This window comes from Pinus tabuliformis, chromosome 7 (genome assembly GCF_031772625.1).
Source record: "Pinus tabuliformis cultivar Carrire ecotype Pingquan chromosome 7, CPIR1, whole genome shotgun sequence".
Taxonomy (NCBI): Eukaryota; Viridiplantae; Streptophyta; class Pinopsida; order Pinales; family Pinaceae; genus Pinus; species Pinus tabuliformis.
The window spans coordinates 499,830,608-499,851,476 of record NC_142293.1 but is presented as its reverse complement, the minus strand read 5'-3'; the positions used below and the strand labels follow the sequence as shown (position 1 = coordinate 499,851,476).

The 20,869-nt window shown below is 36.1% G+C and overlaps 1 protein-coding gene across 14 annotated transcripts in view; it reads left to right on the top strand.

Moving 5' to 3' along the window:
• BNS (bonsai) overlaps positions 1-20,869 on the top strand; it is a 154,412-nt gene that overhangs the window by 127,274 nt on the left and 6,269 nt on the right. For 7 of the 14 annotated variants that reach the window (XM_089458373.1, XM_089458372.1, XM_089458374.1 and 4 more), the window contains one exon: positions 677-967. Coding sequence is in view for 3 of the 14 variants with exons in the window: in XM_089458375.1 (XP_089314501.1) it covers positions 677-744 (68 nt within the window). In the remaining 11 variants the exon portion in view is untranslated. Of the gene's footprint in view, positions 1-676; positions 968-10,358; positions 10,635-20,869 lie in introns of those variants that run through there. The other 7 variants (XR_016266658.1, XR_016266660.1, XR_016266657.1 and 4 more) reach the window with 2 other exon arrangements.

Below are 20,869 nucleotides of genomic sequence, written 5' to 3'. Positions count from 1 at the left end.
TCTTGCTTTCTGCTATTTAGATTGATCTGCAACTGTAACAATCAAATGTTTGAAATGCCCTATCCTTATGGTATATATTATATAACTTTATGGTTTTGTTATGCTCCAAAAGCACCCTTCCTCTTTGTATACAAACTGGCAAACCACTTGGCAAGTTCAGTGAGCTTACATGAAAGTTTTCTCCATTCTCCCTTTTGGCTAATCCCTTGCATCTTGGAATGTGTTACAACGCTGCTACGGTTATAGGCAGAACAAATGAATCACCAAGGAGAGGAGGCAAGTGAGCCATCCTTCCCTTAGCAAAGCATCCAATTTTCTTATAACCAGATTTATAACCTCATAAAGTTTAAATAATCAACTTGCGTTTAACATCACAACTTGCACCATTCTTTTGCATGACTTTCTTTATGAGCAACTGCTACCTACATAGTTTCCTGGGTTGAATACTTACTAGTTTCATAGTTTGGCTTGACATTCATTGCATTTCTTTGATCTCCGGGGACATTTTTGTTCCATAATAATTATCTCACTTCTGACTTCTTTCTTCCTGTGGTTATTGTTTGAAAGGTTTTTATCGTATCTCTTTGTTATTTTGGGAGAAGAATTGAGCTTATTATTGCTGAATATAATAAAGTCGGTATGGTTATCTGATCTAGTGTCTGCTCCTTTTTGCCAGGTCAGGAGGAGCTTCCACAAGGTAGTGAAGACAAATGGCAAGACCTTGCTTTGCATACCATCAAATAAAAATTGTGATAATCTATGGTATGCATATAGATTAACTGCTTTGCGCCTAGCTTAGAACGTGTAAAGCAACATTGAGTTACATATGGTTTCTTTCTTTTGATTTGGGAATTTTATTCCTCGGTTCATCTTGTGTGTCATGGAATTTCAACTTTGTAATATATGTGTTCTGAAATCTTATTTGCCTTATAAAATTATCTTTTTAATAAATGTTGTTATTTCTTCACATTCTCTACAATCAACAAGGGCAACTGCGTGCAACTGCGTAGCGGTAGTCCCTGCCAATATGCCCAGGTTATAATATCGTATACTCAGCCAATATGCTTAGGTTATAACATCGTATACCCAGCCGATATGCTTAGGTTATAACATCGTATATAACGAAGCAACATAAGCAAGATACTTCAATGCCATCCAAATTATATAGAGACAGCCTAACCATGATATGTCTATTTAGTTCAGCACATGAAGGTTTCTAGGATAGCATAGCTTAGTCATTATTATCGCCAATCCAACTTTAGTCTAAGAATAACAACAGATCATATTGTAAGTTCTGTTTCTGCAGTGTAAAGCTAGGAAGCATTAAGGTCATGGAGAATAATTCAATATCATCGATTGTCAACACATCAAATTGCAAGTTTTGTTTCTGCATATTGCAAGTTTTGTTTTTGCAGTGTAACGCTAGGAAGCATTACTGCCATCACCAATAATCCCAACAAGAACACAGCCCATCCTTACATTGATGGAAACGACTTGCTGATAACTCCGCAAACAATAGCCAACTTCTCACTGTGTTGAAAGTTGAAACAGAAAATCTTCCTTCTGCACCTCTTTCATATTGTGCAAATTTATTTTCCCAGTCATTTCTTCTAGTTTTGAATATATCTCCTCTGTTTGTGGGTGTTGCCAAAACACTTACCACTGTACCTAAATGCAATGGAAAAATAGAGATCATGGGATAGGCTGGCCTGGGATACTTGGCTACTAGGCTTTAATACCAGGTTGGGTTGATAACAGTCATTGTCGAGAGATCTTCAATACAGCCGGTCAGTTTCAGAAGGTGCTCAGTGCCTGTTCTCATCGCCGATAGTCAGTAGCATTAGCAAGAGGTCGACAATAGCCCAGGAAGTGAGAGTGAGCAATGCTTCCCGGAAAGTGATTGATTTATGGCCTATTGGATTCTGCGCAGGCAAGAAGTTCAGTTGGCCCAGAGATCACTTTCACCATTTTGAGCATATCCTGCAGGCTGCAAATATCACATTCCATGAGACAATATTTCATTCATGCATCTGATTGAACATTTTAGTTGCATTGTCTATGCTCTTGCATTTAGCATACATATCAACAAGAGAACCAAAGGTCCTAAACTAGCACAGGCCTTGAGAGTACTTGAAAAGGTGAAATGGTTTTCCTTCATGTATGCAATTCTTGAATGGGATGTTTTAATGCTTCCTGACTGAGCTCTAATGGACCCTAAGTTGTAATCCTCATACCTTACATTCCTTAGGCAACCTGAATGAAAGATGAGGAAAAATAAGGATGTGTATGAAAAATGTCTCCTTCATAAAAGAATGGTTGAGATAGCTGAACAATTCTCTTCTAGAAGGCTATCTAAATCTCTCAATCAAGGCCTTAGTAAACTCATTACCAAGAATGTAGCTAGGGGCACCGTTGGAGCTTGGAGGCCCATTACCTTCCTTAGTGTCTCATGCAAGATCATGGCTAAAGCAGTGGCTCTGCAAATCCGCTCAATTGCATAGAAAGTAGTTCCACAAGAGAAGACAGGTTCTGTACAGGGTCCAATTATTCTAGACATGTAATCTAGACTTGAGAAGCCTTACAATGGGCTGGAGACAGTGGCTAGCGCCCTAGTATTCTGCAGATTGGAGCTTCATCACAGACATGTTGGTTTGCTTGGCTTTGATAATAACTTATTATCCCCCCAAATTTTGATAAATCAATCCATTTTTCCAGGGTGCCCCTTTGCCCCATATTTGTATGTTTGACAATGGATGTCTTGGATCACCTATTGGAAGTTGCTGGCATTCGGGGGCAAGTGAAGGACATCTTACATCCATATGGTTCGAGATGGTCAACAATCATTTACATCCGGATGGGTCGAGATGGTCAACAATCATTTACATCTGGATGGGTCGAGATTGTCAACAATCATTTTGCTAATGGATCCTTATTCTATGAGTGTTAAGCAGAGATTGGTTAATGATGCTCATGCTTGTCTGGACATCTTCGGTTCTACATTAAATGTTGTGGTCAATGACCACAAGACAAATTTTTGGTTGTTAGAGTTAGAGTCTCAGCCTACTAGATTCCCACAGCTTGGACTTATGTTTGACCCACGGCAATTGTGAGGTATCTAGGCATTGCATTTGTGGTGTATCATGTGTTCAACAATTTCAGAGTAAGCTTTGGTTTTGGCATCATAAGGACCTCTCACTAGATGGGAAGTTGACAAGGGTTGGATGACAGAACCTTGGGATAGACAAAAATAGATTATCGGTGGAAAGATAGAAGACACTATACAGACATAATTATCGGTGACCTTTGAGTGCAAGTTACATAATTTTTCTTAGTTCCTTGTATTGTCTAAATTGATGCAGCTTTCTGTTGTTGTGAAAATCACTGAATCGATTTGAATTTGATGTGTTGGACCAAAAACACACAAGGAGAATACATCTTGTTTGGATTGGCCCAGTTTATATCGTATTTCTCAAAAATGTTGAGAGGTTTTGTTCTCTGCATCTAGTTACTTCTTTTGGGAAGCTCTAGCCCTCACCAACAGAAATCAAGGCTACGTAAGTGTTTTTTCTTGTCATTTCCTATCCAATGCATTGATGCTACTGGTCCTATATCCTAGTTAAAGCTTTCTGTCTGCTTCCTATTTTCTGATAATCTCATTAGATAGTAAACAACCTGTCTTTTTATTTGTCAAGCATAAGCTCCCCATACCTCTGCCAGCTGAGGCTTTCCACATCTAACATGATATATGTCAACCTATATACTCGTTGATTTTGCAAGACAGGGTACTTATTCCTTGCCCTCTTTTGGAATGTACCAACATTTCCCTTTTAAAGAACTTATTAATCAAAATCCACAAAATCCAAAACTGTTATTGAATGAATTCATGCTTCCCAAATGTGAAAGAAAAGCCAAAGATCTTAACAAAGCTAGACGTGGTAGCAGAGGAGGTGAGCTATCTAGGCAACCATTTCTTTATACCTAAATTTTTAGGTGCCTGGCCCTTGGAGAAAGCATTAAGGGGATAGATCTCATATAATTGACATCTAAAGGGAGAGTTACAGGTTATTCTTTCCACAAAAAGCCTTTTCATTGTAGTACTCACTAGCATTGAGGACGAAAAGAGAATAGCTCAGGGACGACTTACGTTTTAACATTATAAGATTGCATAAGAATAACTAACAGTAGAATTTGAAGTGGCAAATGGAAAACCTAATAGCAGGATTTAAAGTGGCAAATGATTCCATACCATCTGCAACAGTTTGGATCCAATTGTGTCCCTTCCCACTGGAACTCTGGAACTAGGGGTTTTTAGAACAAAAACGAAATTTATTTGGGGAATGATTAGTTTACGTGACTATAGAAAGGGTTGAAGCAACCGCTGCCAGTACTTCTGTGAAACTAGATATCAGAACCCAATCCCTAAAATGCCATTCTTAATTGATACATCATGATGGGAAGAACTGATTAGATACAAAAGGATCTGATTTTAACTACAGGTCTTGTTATTGTAGGGTGAAATGTGCTTTTATAGTGCAGGGTGGGAGAGATCTCCTACATACTTAACATTAATAAAGTAAAATGCAAAAAAGAAAATAGCAAACCCTTCAGATCCCATTCTCATGACTCTGCATTGAGAATCAGCTCTTCATAGGAACCACCTCTCCTTATTGAGGTAAATAAGGGGGTGTGCTGTAAGAAGATCTTATATACTGTAATTTGATGGGCTACAAAAATTTGATGATGAAGACTTGCAGTATAATGAAAGTTGAGAACAGATATTCAAGGACGAATGGGAAGGCATGTTCCAAATCTAAAAAGGAATGAAGAGTTTGAAGGTTTTATAGATATTACAAATTCTGCTCATGCTAAAAAAACAGGTTAGAATGTGAAGAGCTCTTTATCCTTGATGACTCTACAGCAGGTTCAATCACTATGTAGTATGAACAGAAAAATGTCTAATGAATTCGCAAAGAATTGGCATGGAAATATGACGCAAACCTAGAATGCAATAATGAAAAAAAGCACAAGGTCTCTTTGCAAGATGTTGGGCAACAATTCCCATGTATATAGTACTAATAAAGAGATGAACATTGAGAAAAAGGCAGTTGATGGATTTGCTTTGAACAATTCAAAGGAGGTTAACGTTAATGAAACAAGGTCCATGTTGTTTTCTAAAATTAAAGGGGATGCTCATATATTCAATTATGAGCCCAATACAATCATAAACCAAACTTAATGTATTTCAAGGATGCTCCAAATTGTGGTGACCGAGGCTTTTAACTATCAAATTAACAAATTCCAACATCAATAAAAGTGGGCAACCCACCAGTTGTCAGCCCCTGTAGTTGTGTCAACATAAAGCAACAATATCAAGCATAACTCATGAAATAGATTTCACAGTTATTTTTTCTGAAAAACGAAAGGAAATTTGGAACAAATATCACCAGCGGTAATGACAGTTTTTTAACTATCAAATTAACAAATTCCCATACGGCTTGTACCAAGAACCAATAAAAATGTTTGCAAATGCAAATCACAACCTTATAAACTGTAACCAATCATATAGGTATATTTCAAATGTATCACAACTTGGCAGCGAATATCATTATTCATGCCCACCTGATTTGTGAAATAGGCAATAACTCACAATAGCATTGGCATTGCCAACCAAATGTCCTGACTTCTGTCAAACTATATACGACCTTACAAGATCATAAACATAAATCTACTTTGCATTTGTAAGTTTTCACTGATGCAAAATAAAATAGTTCCAGAATTCATGTCCACTTTCCTTGTTTAACATTCCATCTTGTCTTCACTGGCAAAATCAACAATATCAAAATTGAAATATTAAAAAACAGAAAAGCCATGTTCTTTTAAACAACATATGGCCCCAGAACAATCTGGTATTTCCCTAGACATTAAATTATCCACACACAGTATAAAGTTGCCGAGAGAATAGAACTTTATTGAACGTCCAAAATGCCAATCTCATTGTAGCATTCCTACACAACCAAGAAAATCCTAATGTGATAATAGAGACGTTATCCCACATGCAAGTACTACCAAAGGTCTTTGGTGTTGCTCCACTAATCATAGAGAGAGAACAAGATTGTGCCACGTTCAATATAAAAAATGTGATGCAAAGCTCATGAGAGTGTCAAACACCTGTAAAACCAACTAGCATTGCGCTAAGAGCTATGTTACCAGGATCTGGATATGGAAACGGATTCGGATACAGATCCGCCAAAATTTTGAAAAGTGAGGATCCGGATACTGCAAGGATATGTCAAGTACAAAATTATATAATAATATTTTTTAAAATTTTTATTAAAAAAATATATTCAATAAATTTTTTATTAAAAAACATATTCAAAGTTCAAAATAAAAAACTATTCATGAATAACAAATTTCGCTGATCCGGATACGGCAAGGATACAAGGATATGTTAAGTACAAAATTATATAATAATATTCTTTAAATTTTAGAAAGTTAAAAAAACATATTCAAAGTTCAAAATAAAAAACTATTCATGAATAACAACATTAGCAAGAACTATTCATGAATAACAACATTAGCATTGAAATGAAATCATTAGATAATTTATAAATCTAAACACGTAATTGTGACCAATAAAATAAAATGAAAAAAGTAATATAGAAAAACATTAAAATAATATAGAAAAACAAACAATGACTTAAAAATAATTTAATCTATGTATAATGGTTAAAAATAGTTTATATTATAACTTATATTAGTTTATAATTTATACTTTGAAAACTACACAATTTAAACTATTTTATAATTTAGTTTAATTTATTATTATTATTATTTATGGTTAAAACAATAGTTTATAATATAATCATCTAATCATCTTTAAATGTATTATATCATATTTAATTTTATATTAATATTATAGAGATTGGCCACTTATTAAAATTATAGAAGCATTAAAATAATATAGAAAAACAAACCATGACTTAAAATAATTTAATTTATGTATAATAGTTAAAAATAATTTATATTATAACTTAAATTAGTTTATAATTTATATTTTTGAAACTACACAATTTAAATTATTTTAATTAGTCTATAGTTTAATTTTGTATTATTATTATTTATGGTAAAAATAAATAAATTATAATATAATCATCTTTAAATGTTTATATCATATTTAATTGTATATTAAATATTATAGAGATTGACCACTTATTAAAAATTATAGAGATTTTATATGTATTTTTAACCAAAGAGCAAAAGCGACCACTTAGTGGTGATGTAAATCATAAAATAAATGTAAAGGATGGGAAGTATTTTTAATTACCATGGGCAGGTTGCGACTCCACGTTGGAGCATAGCCACATCACACCCGACCAATAATCGTTATAATTTTTATTGTTTCTTTCATATTATAATTAAATAATTAAACTTTATAATACTTTCTTAAATTTTAATTGTTATGTCAAAATTTATAAAATTAATAGAGCATAGCATAATCGTTATAATTTTTATTGTTTCTTTCATTTATATTATAATTAAATAATTAAACTTTATAATACTTTTTTAAATTTTAATTGTTATGTCAAAATTTATAAAACTAATATTATTTTTATAATAGTATGAGGATGGCGGTTAACGGTATGTTAAAATCCATATTATTATTATTCGCTTACATTTATATTATAATTAAATAACATTAAATATTATGGTTTATGGTTTAAATTATTTTATTTTAAATTTAATGAGCGATGAGGATTATTACTATCTTATAGTTACCATGCCACATGTGTTCCTATAACGGGCGATGAGGAAATGAGGATTTCGTTTTAGAAGATGGCAAAACAGATTTGTAAAACTTTCTAAAACAAATGCCAAAACACAAAGAATGGAACAGTGAATTAGCGATGCACATTACAGAGTTCGTTGTTGCCAAATATGCTTCTAAAGCCATGGGATCTGCGACCAAGATGGATGAAACTGCTCCTGTATGCAGGATTAGTTTCCCAGAATATTTAGAATTGTTTCTTGGTGGATCTCACACGTATCCAGACGGATCCGTATCCGAATCTGTTTCAGATTCGAGGATTCGTGTTTTCGCAACCTGCCCCTCGCGGATCCGGTAACATAGTCTAAGAGTCAACAAATAACTGCAAAGCTCATTAGTCTTTACAAGTCTTCACATTTTTACTAAAAGGACCCGTGACTTTATTACAACATGTCTCAAGTCACTAATTATCTAACATTAACACCTAATAAACCTAATGATGTGATCATTAAACCAAGCAAATTCTATCACTGTCAATTCATGGTCATATTGGAAAGAAACCCTTGTGCCAAAAAAATATTAACTTATCTTTGACCAAGTGGCTGGTAAAAATTTTCTACAATCCACCTCTGAATAGTGCAAGCAATCGGCAACTGAATATGATGATAATGGAAAACAACTTCCTAGAAAGTCTCCATTATACCATCCACAACCACACATCTTGATGCCTTCTCCATGCACCACATACCCATCTCAACTATACACCAAAAAAATGTTTGTAAAAAATGTACCTTTTTAACCAAAATTCTGTTAATTGCCCACGGACTATGGTCTAGCACCAGGGTAGTCAGGCTTGTATTGATACAAAGCCTGGGGTTCAGTTGCCACTATGTTGAGGAGACTAGATATGCACAAAACATTAGGCTTGTGCAATGTAGTGAACCCGGAAATCAAGCTTTGGCTCTGCAAGAAATTGGTGCATTTGTGGACTGCGGACAACTCAGAACCAAAATTTAGCTAAGTTTTGTGGAAGCCTGTCAACATTGGCCTAAATACAATGGTATCAACTTTGATCACCTAATTTTACAAAAAGCTCAAGAATTGGTTTATGGAAACTCAAATTTTCGTCTTTAATCCCAGTAGCAACCATAATACCTTAGTGGACACCTATAATGTAGGTTTATGGCTGTTGACAAAATTTACGAGAATAGGGAGCTGCTTTTCGTGGTTTTGCAAGAGAATGAAAAATATGCTAGATAACTGAGTCCCCTTTGCTTATTTGTTTATTGTCTATTGGATTGAAAACTCTAGCTTATTCGTATTTCATAAGTTTGTAATTGGGAACATTGTAAATGTAAATTTTATTATTTTAAATGAAATCCAATATAGTATAACCTTTTGGGTGATGGGACTTACTTTACTTGTTGCACAACAATCCATATATGTCTGTCACATTATATGCAAAAAATAAGGTTATTTTCAAATTTGGAATTTGTTTATTTATTTCTAATTTCATAGCCCTATTTTTTGTATCCAAAACCTTCTGAGCTCACTACTATTTTCCCTTTCCTTTTATTTCACTTCGCTTTTCTGGTAACATAGGAGATGTTCATGAGCACTAACATAACATTATATTTAGTAGGGAATTGAGAAATCAACCATATAAATGTGTTTCAAAATGGCGCAGAATGCTGATGTAAAATGCACAAAACAACACATTATTATTACCATTGAAGTAATTGCCATCAAGTATACTATGTGTTTGAAGAAACAACATCATCTCTTAAACTTATGCTTAGCTAAACTAAGTTTTTCTTAAATCCACAACGATGTCTAATATAAAAGGCGTAAGAACAAACTCTTGAAAGAAACTATGCTTAACTGGGATATTCCTTTAATTGTATCAGCGATTGTTGGGGCAATATGATCTATTCATAGAATTGGAATATCGAGTTGTAGTCCTCTCTATTATTCATGTCCTTATTTAGTGAGTTAGTTTGTTAGCTCTGAAGGTTTCTTTTCACAATTGCTTATTTTCTTTTAGCTGATTCTGATTTCAATGTCAAGGAAAGCAGATAAGTATGGTTATAGTTTATCACATCCCTCATTAGAAGTTTATAGATACTGGAAATGCACTCTATCAAATGATTAGTTAAGGATGAATAATTGAAAGGAATAATGTGTTAGATGATAAACAAAGAGATGTAAAGACAATGATAATTGTGAAACATAATTATCCTAGACTTGTAACAATGGTAACATACTACCATTGTTGTTGCTAGATACGTTGCTAGATACTCTACAAGAACAACTGATTCTTTAAAATTATGCTAGAATTGCCACAATGGTAACAAACTACCATCGTTGTTGCTAGATATGTTGATAGATACCCTACGAGAGCAATTGATTCTTTAAAATACTGCTGTCCATGTCTAATTTTGCAAAGGAGTTGCAATAGCTAGGGAATACAATATTAATATGTTTATGCACTTAATTTAGCTTCTTCCTTTTCCCTTGCTTTTCTTTTAGCTTCTTCCTTTCCCCTGCGTTCTTTTAGGAGATAGTAGCTGGATTAAGGATTGCTATATTGCAGGTTTCGAGCATTCAACTTCAGGATGATCTATTATCAATGCTAGTTGCTACCCATGAGGCCTCTAATTTAACATGGACAACATATCATCTAAGCCATGTATACTGTAATAATCAATATTCATGTGTCTATCTTTAGGATGATCTATTATCAAGGCTAGTTGTTGGCCACGAGACCATGGCCTCTGTTTTAACATGGACAACATATCATCTGAGCCAGATATGTTGTAATAATCAGTATTCCTTTATATAAATTTTGGGTTATCATTGTTTTGGGACATGTCAGTGTTCATTACATAGCTCATGTAAAGAATGCAATTTAACACTAGATAACTTTCATTTGGGTTTTGTTGAGTTAAGTTGAAAATGATATTTCTACGACGATTGAAATTTCTAGATAGCAAGTACAAATATGCATTGTTGAAAACATTAACATTTCCAAATGAAATTTCTAGACATCGCAAGTACAAATATGCACTGTTGAAAACATCAACATTTCCAAAAAATCACTGAGGGTCTGGACATTGGAAAATTTAGCAAATCATCAAAGATAAGATGAAAAACACCTTTCATAACTAAGATGTCTCTTGCTAAAAACAAACCCCGCTTTAACCAGCATACTATGTTGTAAAAAATGCATGAAAAAACCTGGTCTTCGAAATATATTTCAGACATCAATCTTTTGTCGTATACTCGCATGTTGAAGATGCTTCTAAACTATTGCGGTTTCTTACTAGAAATCAAAGGGAAAAGCAGTTATTTTTGGACTTACCAATACTAGCTTAGTGATTAACCACAACTCAGTCATTAACCACAGAGAAAAAGATATTGGTTGGGCGCACAATCAAAGCAAATTTCTCTGAATTTAATCCATAGAGCCAATTTTCAAGACCAAGACTCAAAGCCCTGTTCTACAAAGTCCTCGTTTTTGGAAGATGAAAGTTGAAATTCTTGTGCTATATTATTGACCTGAAAACCTTACAATATTTCATTGGACTCCCATAAAGGGACTTATATATTCAGTCTCAAACAGGGTTACAGGATGACCAAATGTGCTTTCATTGATCATATGCTATTATAGTTTTATAAGAATAACAATAGCACTCGCTCACACACATAGACTGAGTTGGACACACACAACGCTGGGCGAGGGTGCATATATGATCCATGGAATTAGAAGGCACAAGTGAGGTGGAGCTGTGTGGTCTAAGGTGAGAGAGGTGAGGGGGGAGGTGCGTAGAAGTTGGAGAGTCCTGACCGTTTCATGGACGTAGGGCTCTAAAAGGTTGAGTTGAATAAAATATTGAGCTAACTGAGATGTGGAATAAAGCTCTGAGTGGTTGACTAAAAGACAAAGCTATTGACGGGAAACTGAGAAGCTGGAAGGTTGAGAAATGAAAGAAATAGGAGGGTAATATGCAGGAAGGAACGAGAGCTACCCGGAGCTACTCGGGGCTAAACGAGATAACACGGGAGACCACATGAGGGACCGAATGCTGAAAGGAAGGCCCTGAAAGAAAGAAGGGGAAGAAAGAACTGGGGGGGCCCACAAGACCGATCGGGGCTGAAACTCCATTTCCAAATAGCAAGTAAAGGTACAAAAAGCCACGTCCAAACCTCAACCTAACAAACAACCACTTCTAAACCAAACAAACAACCACTTCCAAACCTCCAGGCATAAGCAACAACTCACAAAACTCAAGTCACAACCGAAAAAACTCAAGTCACACACATCAATTGAGAAGTCAGTCAAAGGCCTCAATCTCCAATTGACTAAATGCACCTAAGAATGCTCCAAAACCCAAGCACCTAAGAAACACAGTGGTCCACATTCGAAAAGCTTTAGAATCGAGGGGAATAAAAATCGAAGATGCGAGCAAAATGCATGCAATTCGTATTTACAACCAAAAACTTAAGGACGATCGACAATTCTCTTCATCAAAGTGCTTTGTAAACTCAATGAATCAAACATTTCTTCATCAAAGTGCTTTGTAAACTTAATGAATCAAAAATTTCTCATCAAAGTGCTTTGTAAACTTAATGAATCAAAAATTTATTCATCAAAGTGCTTTGTAAATATAACGAATAAATGACCTCGATTGTGGACCCTCACATGAGAGCCACGTGTTTCCTTACTCCATGTTCATAATATGTCATGCAAGCTCAAAACCACGCCACTTAAAGTTGCAACATGCTAATAAGCCTATATGGAAAGCAATTATCTCTCACCTGTCTCTCTCGCCTGTAGTATGTGTCAATCTAGACGAGTGGATCTTAGGAGAATTTTATGGTGTTATCTGTTAGGGTGCTATCTGGGTGCCTGTGATTGATAGTAGTAGTAGCCTATGATCTCAACTATCATTATATCCCAAAAACTATGATAATGGTACTTTGTTGTGACCCTGTTCGAGCAGAAACAAAAGAAAGACACTGGGCTTCAGCTTATTCAATGGCGGTAATGGCAGGATAAAAAGAAAGAAGGTAGTCCTCAAAGCATCGTTTTGATTGAAGGGTTGGGCTGGCAGTTAAGGGGTTGGGTCGAGCTAACCCACTTTGCAGCAAAGCTCTATAGGTGGAAAAAAGTGAAAGGATTAATGAACTCTTTGCTGAGTTGAAATATTGATGTGAGAAACGATTTGAGCTTGATCAAAAAATCGAGGAGACACACAAATAGAGGGGCTTAACTCAAAATTTTTGCGTACGTACTCAATATTCACACTACCTCACCTTGTTGCAAATCTTTTCAACCCACATCAACTGTTGGTGCAAAGCCCATCAACCAATAGTTGCGTCAGGGGTTCAGTCCTTCCTCAAGCACTGGCATAAGTAGCGACACAAACTTCACCATATGAATTTCTATAAGGTCATTGTAGTTGTTGGGTCCCTATAATACTAGTGATTACCCCATTACTATTGTAGTTATACCCCTTATTTATATTGTTGTGCCCCTATTACCCCCATATTGTTATTTCTGTGCCCCATAGAATCCCTCTATTGTTATTTTTGTGGCTTTATATTATTATTGTTAGGTCGGCTGGATTATATTGTCTCCTTAGACTCCTATATATAGAAAGGAGGTTTTGTCATTTGTATCATCCAAGAATTGTTCATTTATGTAATGTAAAGGAGGTTTCCCCCTCGAAGAGGCTGAATTCTAAGGCGTTGATCTTTCTTTTCTATCTTTTCTTGAGCTGGTTTCATAACATTTGGTATCAGAGCTTTGGATTCTAGGGTTTTGCTGCTCCAAACAGGTCATCGTGGCATTTTCGCTATAACTTTTTTTCTGTGACGTTTCAGAAGTCGCAAAAAAAACCCATTTGAGAAGAAATCGCGCTGAACCTTGGGTCCGAATTTCAGATCTTTTCGTGTGATATTTGCGGAGATATGCTCTGAGGAAGTTGGTCTTTTTGCAGACTCCTGAATTACATTCAAAACAGGTGACCTAGGGAAAATCGTCATAACTTTCTCTCTGGGGATCGGATTGAAATTTCGTAAGAAGGTACAGAAAGAGGACAGACTGTAGTTTCTTGTATATCTTTTTCAGAACCAAAGGTCGAAAATTGTACACGTGGCACTTCATACAAGTTCACTCTTCTGGAAAGGTCTATAATCAGGTCATCTTGGGAGATTGTGCATAACTCTTTCTTGGAGAATCCAATTTGGATCAGACTGGTGGCATTGGAAAGAGGACACAGAGAGCTACTACAGGTCACAATTTCAGAACTAAATGATTGGAAAGTACAGAGATACATCAGAGGCAATATCAAGCTCCTACAAAGTGAAAAAAGGTTTGTAGATTTTTTTAAATTTTTGCTTAAGCTTGGTTTGAAAATTTATTTTGAAGGAATTCAAAGGGCATAGTAGAGCATTATTATCGGTAACTGATGCCCCGAGGAAAGAAAATGCAAACACCTAGTAAGGAACCTGAAAGCTCTAGCATGACTCATGAAGAAGAGGAAGAAATGCAACATGATATATCAAAATTACAAGATCAAGTGCAACAACTGTCCCTTGCACAAAAAAGAACAGAATCTAAGATGGATGGTTTAAAGAAAGATGTAGAAGCTAAGATGGATGGTTTAAAGAAAGGTGTAGAAGCTAAGATGGACTGTTTAAAGAAAGGCGTAGAAGCTAAGATGGATGGCATGGAAGTTAAGGTGAATGGCATGGACGCTAAAATTGATGGCATGGATGATAAGATGGAAGAATTGAAGATAAATATGAATAAGTTGCTACAAGAAATGGTCACTAAGGGTGAAAGAGTACTAAAGGAAACTCATGATGAGAACAAAAGAAATGTTAATCATGATTCCATAGACTCTAATGTTGGATCGAAGACTCACCATGTTCCAAAAATCGATATGAGGAAGTTTGATGGCAAGGATCCCGCCACATGGATATTACAGATGGAGCAATTCTTCGATCTCAATAATGTGCAAAACACACAAAAGGTACGTATGGCAACTTTATATTTGGAACCAAATCAGTTTGTATGGTATCAATGGCTTTGTTCTCGTAAACAATTTATCACTTGGGCAATTTTTACGGAAGAATTGATAGCACATTATGAGGATACAAAAAGCAACACTTTTTTTAGCCAATTGATAAGTCTCAAACAAAAGGGTTCAATAATGGAGCACATTGAGGAGTTCCAAAAATTGAACATAAGGTTAAAAGATATTCCAGAGGAGCATAGGATTGATGTGTTCATAGGGTCTTTAAAGGATAATATCCAACATGATGTGCGTATTTGGGAACCTGATTCATTAGAGAAGGCATTCAGGTTAGCAAGAAAAATGGAAAGCAAAATTATGGCAACTAGGAAGCATACCATTCACAACTATAAAGACGGAAGTGTTGTTGCCCATAGTCTTCCACAACCTACAAGGTTGACACCACAACAATTGGAAAAAGAGCAAAAGGGCTTTGTTACAATTGTGATAGCAAATACACAAAAGGTCATAACTGTGCTGAGAAGAAATTATTCTACATAGATTGTGAAGAGGAAGAAGAAAAGGAGCAAGAAAGGTCAAAAGAAGAGGATATATTCCAAGAACAAAGCCTAGATGAAGAACAAATAAATCCGACCATATCTTGTAATGCATTGGCGGGAATTACCACTCCTCAAACCATCAAGATAGAAGGACAAATCAAGAAGAAAAAGGTAATAGTGTTGATTGATTCAGGAAGCACCCACAATTTTATTCATTGTAGGGTAGCAAAAGAATTGAATTGCTTCCTATATCCAGCACCAGAGTGTCAAGTGATGATTGCAAATGGAGGAACAATAAATTGTTCTGGAAAGTGCCATAATATCAAGCTATCCATGGGAGAATATGTATTGACTAGCCCAATGCTTTCCATTCCAATGGGAGGTGCTGATGTTGTACTAGGAGTCCAATGGCTACAATCCTTGGGTACAATAGCTTTTAATTTTCAAGAACTTTTCATGAAATTTTCTGTGGAAGGAAAGGAAGTTGAATTAAGGGGTATTGCAGGGAAACCAGGAAAGATAATCAGCTCTAATGGCATGACAAAGCTTCTAAAAAAGGAGCAAAGAGGTGTAATTGCACAATTATGTTCGCTAGATGTTTCCACATTGGAATCATCTATTTCTCCAGATCTCCAAAAAGTCCTGGACAATCATTCCAAGGTATTTGAGACTCCCAAAGGTCTCCCACCTATGCGTGATCATGATCATGCTATTCATCTGATTCCAGGAAGTGTTCCTCCAAACATCAGGCCGTACAGATATCCATATGTCCAAAAAAGTGAAATTGAACGTATGGTTGCAGAAATGCTAGAGGCTGGTATAATTCAACCGAGTCAAAGTTCTTTCTCAGCTCCAGTAGTATTGGTGCACAAGAAGGATGGATCATGGCGCATGTGTCCAGATTATAGGGAGCTCAACAAGCTCACTATTAAAGATAAGTTCCCCATTCCTGTCATTGATGAATTACTGGATGAATTGCATGGATCAATTTACTTCACCAAGTTGGATCTTCGTTCGGGATATCATCAAATCAGAATGAAGATTGAAGACATTCCGAAAACGGCATTTAGAACTCATGAGGGTCATTATGAATTTTTGGTCATGCCTTTTGGCCTTACCAATGCACCTTCAACATTTCAAGGTTTGATGAATTCAATTTTCAAACCATTCCTTAGAAAATTTGTGTTAGTATTTTTTGATGATATACTAATCTACAGCAAGTCTTGGAAGGATCATGTTGAACATGTTGACAAGGTGCTACAACTATTGGAGGAGAAACAATTATATGCAAAAAGATCCAAATGTTTCTTTGGAGTCCAGGAGGTGGAATATTTGGGTCATATTGTATCTCATGAAGGAGTTAAGGTAGACCCTAGCAAAATTAAAGCCATTAAGGAATGGAAAATCCCCACATCCATAAAGCATCTGCGAGGATTTCTTGGGTTGACAGGGTATTATCGCAAGTTTGTTAAGAATTATGGGAGAATAGCAGCACCTCTAACAACATTATTGAAGAAAGATTCATTTTCATGGACTCCGAAAGCAACAAAGGCCTTTGAACATCTTAAAGAGGCAATGTGCCAAGCACCGGTCTTAGCTACACCGGACTTCACAAAAACCTTTATTGTGGAATGTGATGCTTCAGGAAATGGAATTGGTGCTGTTCTAATGCAAGATGAAAGACCCATTGCTTTTGAAAGTCGTCCAATCAAGGGAAAGTTTTTAAGCAAAGCTATTTATGAGAAGGAAATGTTGGCAATACTCCATGCACTTAAGAAATGGCGACCCTACCTAATGGGAAGACACTTCAAGGTAAAAACGGATCATGATAGCCTTAAATACTTTTTAGAAAAAAGATTATCCTCTGAAGAGCAACAAAAGTGGGTCACAAGATGTTGGGTTATGACTTTGAAATCATCTACAAAAAAGGGAAGCAAAATGTGGTGGCAGATGCACTCTCAAGAAAGGATGAGGATGTGGAAGCATTGTTGTGTGCCATTTCTATTATCCAACCAGATTGGATAAACGAAGCAAAGGAGGAATGGAAGAATGATGAAGAAGTGTGGGCACTTATTCGAAAGCTACAACAAGATTCCAGTACTTCTGATACATTTAGCTGGCAAAATGATTCGTTATGGTACAAAGATCGCTTATACCTCTGTAAGAATTCCCAGCTAAAACAAAAGATTCTTATGGAATTGCACACTTCTCCCTTAGGAGGGCACTCAGGATTTTTAAAAACTTACCACAGGGTTAAGAAGGAATTTTTTTGGGATGGCCTTAAATCAGATATTCAAAAGTTTGTGGCGGAATGTTTGGTTTGCCAACAAAATAAAGTTGAAACAATTAAGACACCGGGTCTATTACAACCTTTATCCATTCCAAGCCAACGTTGGGAGGAGGTTTCAATGGATTTTATCACAGGTTTACCCAAGTCTGAGGGAAAGAGTGTCATCATGGTGGTAGTTGACAGACTTACCAAGTATGCACACTTTTGTGCATTATCACATCCATTTAAAGCCAGTACAGTTTCTACTGCATTTATGGAAACAGTTCAAAAGCTACATGGAAACCCAAAGATTATTGTAAGTGACAGAGATCCCATTTTCACTGGAAATTTTTGGACAGAATTATTTTCTTGTCTTGGTACTCAGTTAGCTCATAGCTCATCTTATCATCCTCAATCTGATGGGCAAACTGAGATAGTAAACAAATGTTTGGAAGGATATCTTCGTTGCTTTGTATCTGATAAACAGACACAATGGGTCAAATGGTTGCCTCTGGCTGAATGGTGGTATAACACTTCCTTCCATACAGCAACAAAAATGACCCCATTTATGGCACTTTATGGGTATCAACCACCATCAATCACATCATATTTAAGAGAAAATTCTAAGGTTCAGGCAGTGGAACATCACATCGAACATCAACAACAAGTCCTCCAACTCTTAAAGGATAACCTCGTGTTGGCACAAAATAGAATGAAACAACAGGCAGATCAACATCGCAGTGAAAGAAGTTTTGATGTAGGTGATTGGGTATTCCTACGGCTACAACCATATAAGCAAATGTCCCTAAAGCAAGCTAAGAAGGATAATAAATTATCACCAAAGTATTATGGTCCGTACAAGGTGTTGGAAAAGATTGGTACTATGGCATACAAATTGGAGCTTCCTGCAGCTTCTCGATTGCACCCAGTTTTCCATGTTTCATGTTTAAAGAAGGTTATAGGCGACAAGCTCCCAGTTCAAACAATATTGCCAGAACTTGACGAGGAAGGAAAAATTATATTGGAACCGGAAGCAGTCACAGAAACAAGAACTCGACAGCTACGAAATCGATCAATTTCAGAGTATCTTATCAAGTGGAAGAACTTATCCGCTGAAGATTCCACATGGGAGGATGAGAATTTTATGCAGAAGTATCCAGAACTGCTCAAGCGTTGAGGACAACACTTTTTTGAAGGAGAGGGGCATGTTGGGTCCCTATAATACTAGTGATTACCCCATTACTATTGTAGTTATACCCCTTATTTATATTGTTGTGCCCCTATTACCCCCATATTGTTATTTCTGTGCCCCATAGAATCCCTCTATTGTTATTTTTGTGGCTTTATATTATTATTGTTAGGTCGGCTGGATTATATTGTGACTCCTTAGACTCCTATATATAGAAAGGAGGTTTTGTCATTTGTATCATCCAAGAATTGTTCATTTATGTAATGTAAAGGAGGTTTCCCCCTCGAAGAGGCTGAATTCTAAGGTGTTGATCTTTCTTTTCTATCTTTTCTTGAGCTGGTTTCATAACAGTAGTCATCATAACTATCTCAACTAATGAACCCAATTACAATTGCTAGCTATCTCAACTAATGAACCGAATGTCAATTGTTGTTCGAGAAGTAGTTTCACCATAAGAACTAATTGATTGAGTGGTTTAAGCTGCATTAGTGGCAGAGGCATTTGTTGAAGATTTAAAGCGAGACAAACACCTCGTGCATGCAGAAGCAAGGGCGACTTAGGAACATAGCCTGCTTCATACCCAATTCCGAAAGGTCGATGGACACACAAAGGGAGGCAAGACAGTGCGGGTTGGCATTCAACTCAGTAATGTTCGTCTTACACATTAGGAATCTGCAAAGTCTTTTAGAGATAACCTCTTCCCCCAATCTAAAATTCATCCATATAGGCATAAAGCTAATTGGTTCTACGTCGAATAGGTCCTTCCAAAAGTCAAGGTGGAAAAGATTGTTACTAGAATCATTCCTTCGTGCCTGGGACTGCTACAACGTTATACGCACAGGTGAGTTATATCCACCAGCCATGAGATATAACCTAGTTAATCTACTAACAATTGACCTTCTTATGAAGAATAACAATAGCTCAGTCAGCCTGCTAATTATTTTCCAATACTTCTTATTCTCACGAGGTGTTTTTAGCAAGAATTATCATGGCCTCCAACAACCAAATCAGAGCATAGGAGTTGTCCTTGCTGCCAAAGAGAAATTTTCACCAGCTCAGAGGATAGGAGCTGTCCTTATACTGACTAGCTGTAGGTTATAGCTATAGTTTAAAGAAACTGGCAAACTGACTAGCTGCAGGTTCTAGCTATAGTCTAAAGAAAGTAGGTTATAACCAACATTTAGTTTTTTTTTGGGCAAGTATGACCTAGCTGGGAAACCTAACCAATGGACCTTGCCAGACCGCCTAGCTAGTAAACCTAACTAATAGACCTTTCCAGACCCCCTGCACTGGACCATCCCCAATTTGAAGCTATACACCCGCGAATGCAAAGGAACCGCTTAAATGCAGAAACCAAGCGAAGTGAGCAAAGCTATCAAACTGGAATAAATTACGCTAGCTTCCCTGCTGCAAAATATTCCCTTCTGTATTGTTTGCAACAAAAGATTTTATTTGAGATTTTGTAACCTACCTATCTTAGTGATACCAAAACAATAAAATCAAGGTACAGACAGAAGGAGAAGTCTCTAACATTTGGCATCAATAGCACGAGGCACTTGTGCTAAAAAAGAATATAAAAAAAATTGAAATTTGTGCAAGTGAATATAACCTCGACTTTGGATAAAATATAGATTCTCACAACATTTTTATTGGGTAAGCTAAGCTTGTAGTAATAAGTCCATTTTCTCTCAGCCAAGCCTGCAATAAGAGGTCCATTTTTCTTAGCCAAACACTGCCGAAAACTTTCGTTAATATTTTGATGGGAAAATAACCGTAAAAAAAGTTTGGTTAAATGATGATTACGCCAATTCAATTAATTGAGAGTCAACGATCTACCGATCGCTACAGTCCTGCTAAAGGCAGAGGGACTAATAAAGGGGTTAAAGGGTTTGCTAAATGTTCAAGTTCTTTGTTTAAAAATTATTGTAAAAGAATATTCAATGAATATTTATTAGCTATACCCCAGATAGATTTGTCAAACCAATTACTAATCTTATTCTATGTGCTAAATTATTTCTTTATTGCGTCGCTTCCGTTTCGTTAGTGATATGGCAAGAGTCTAAG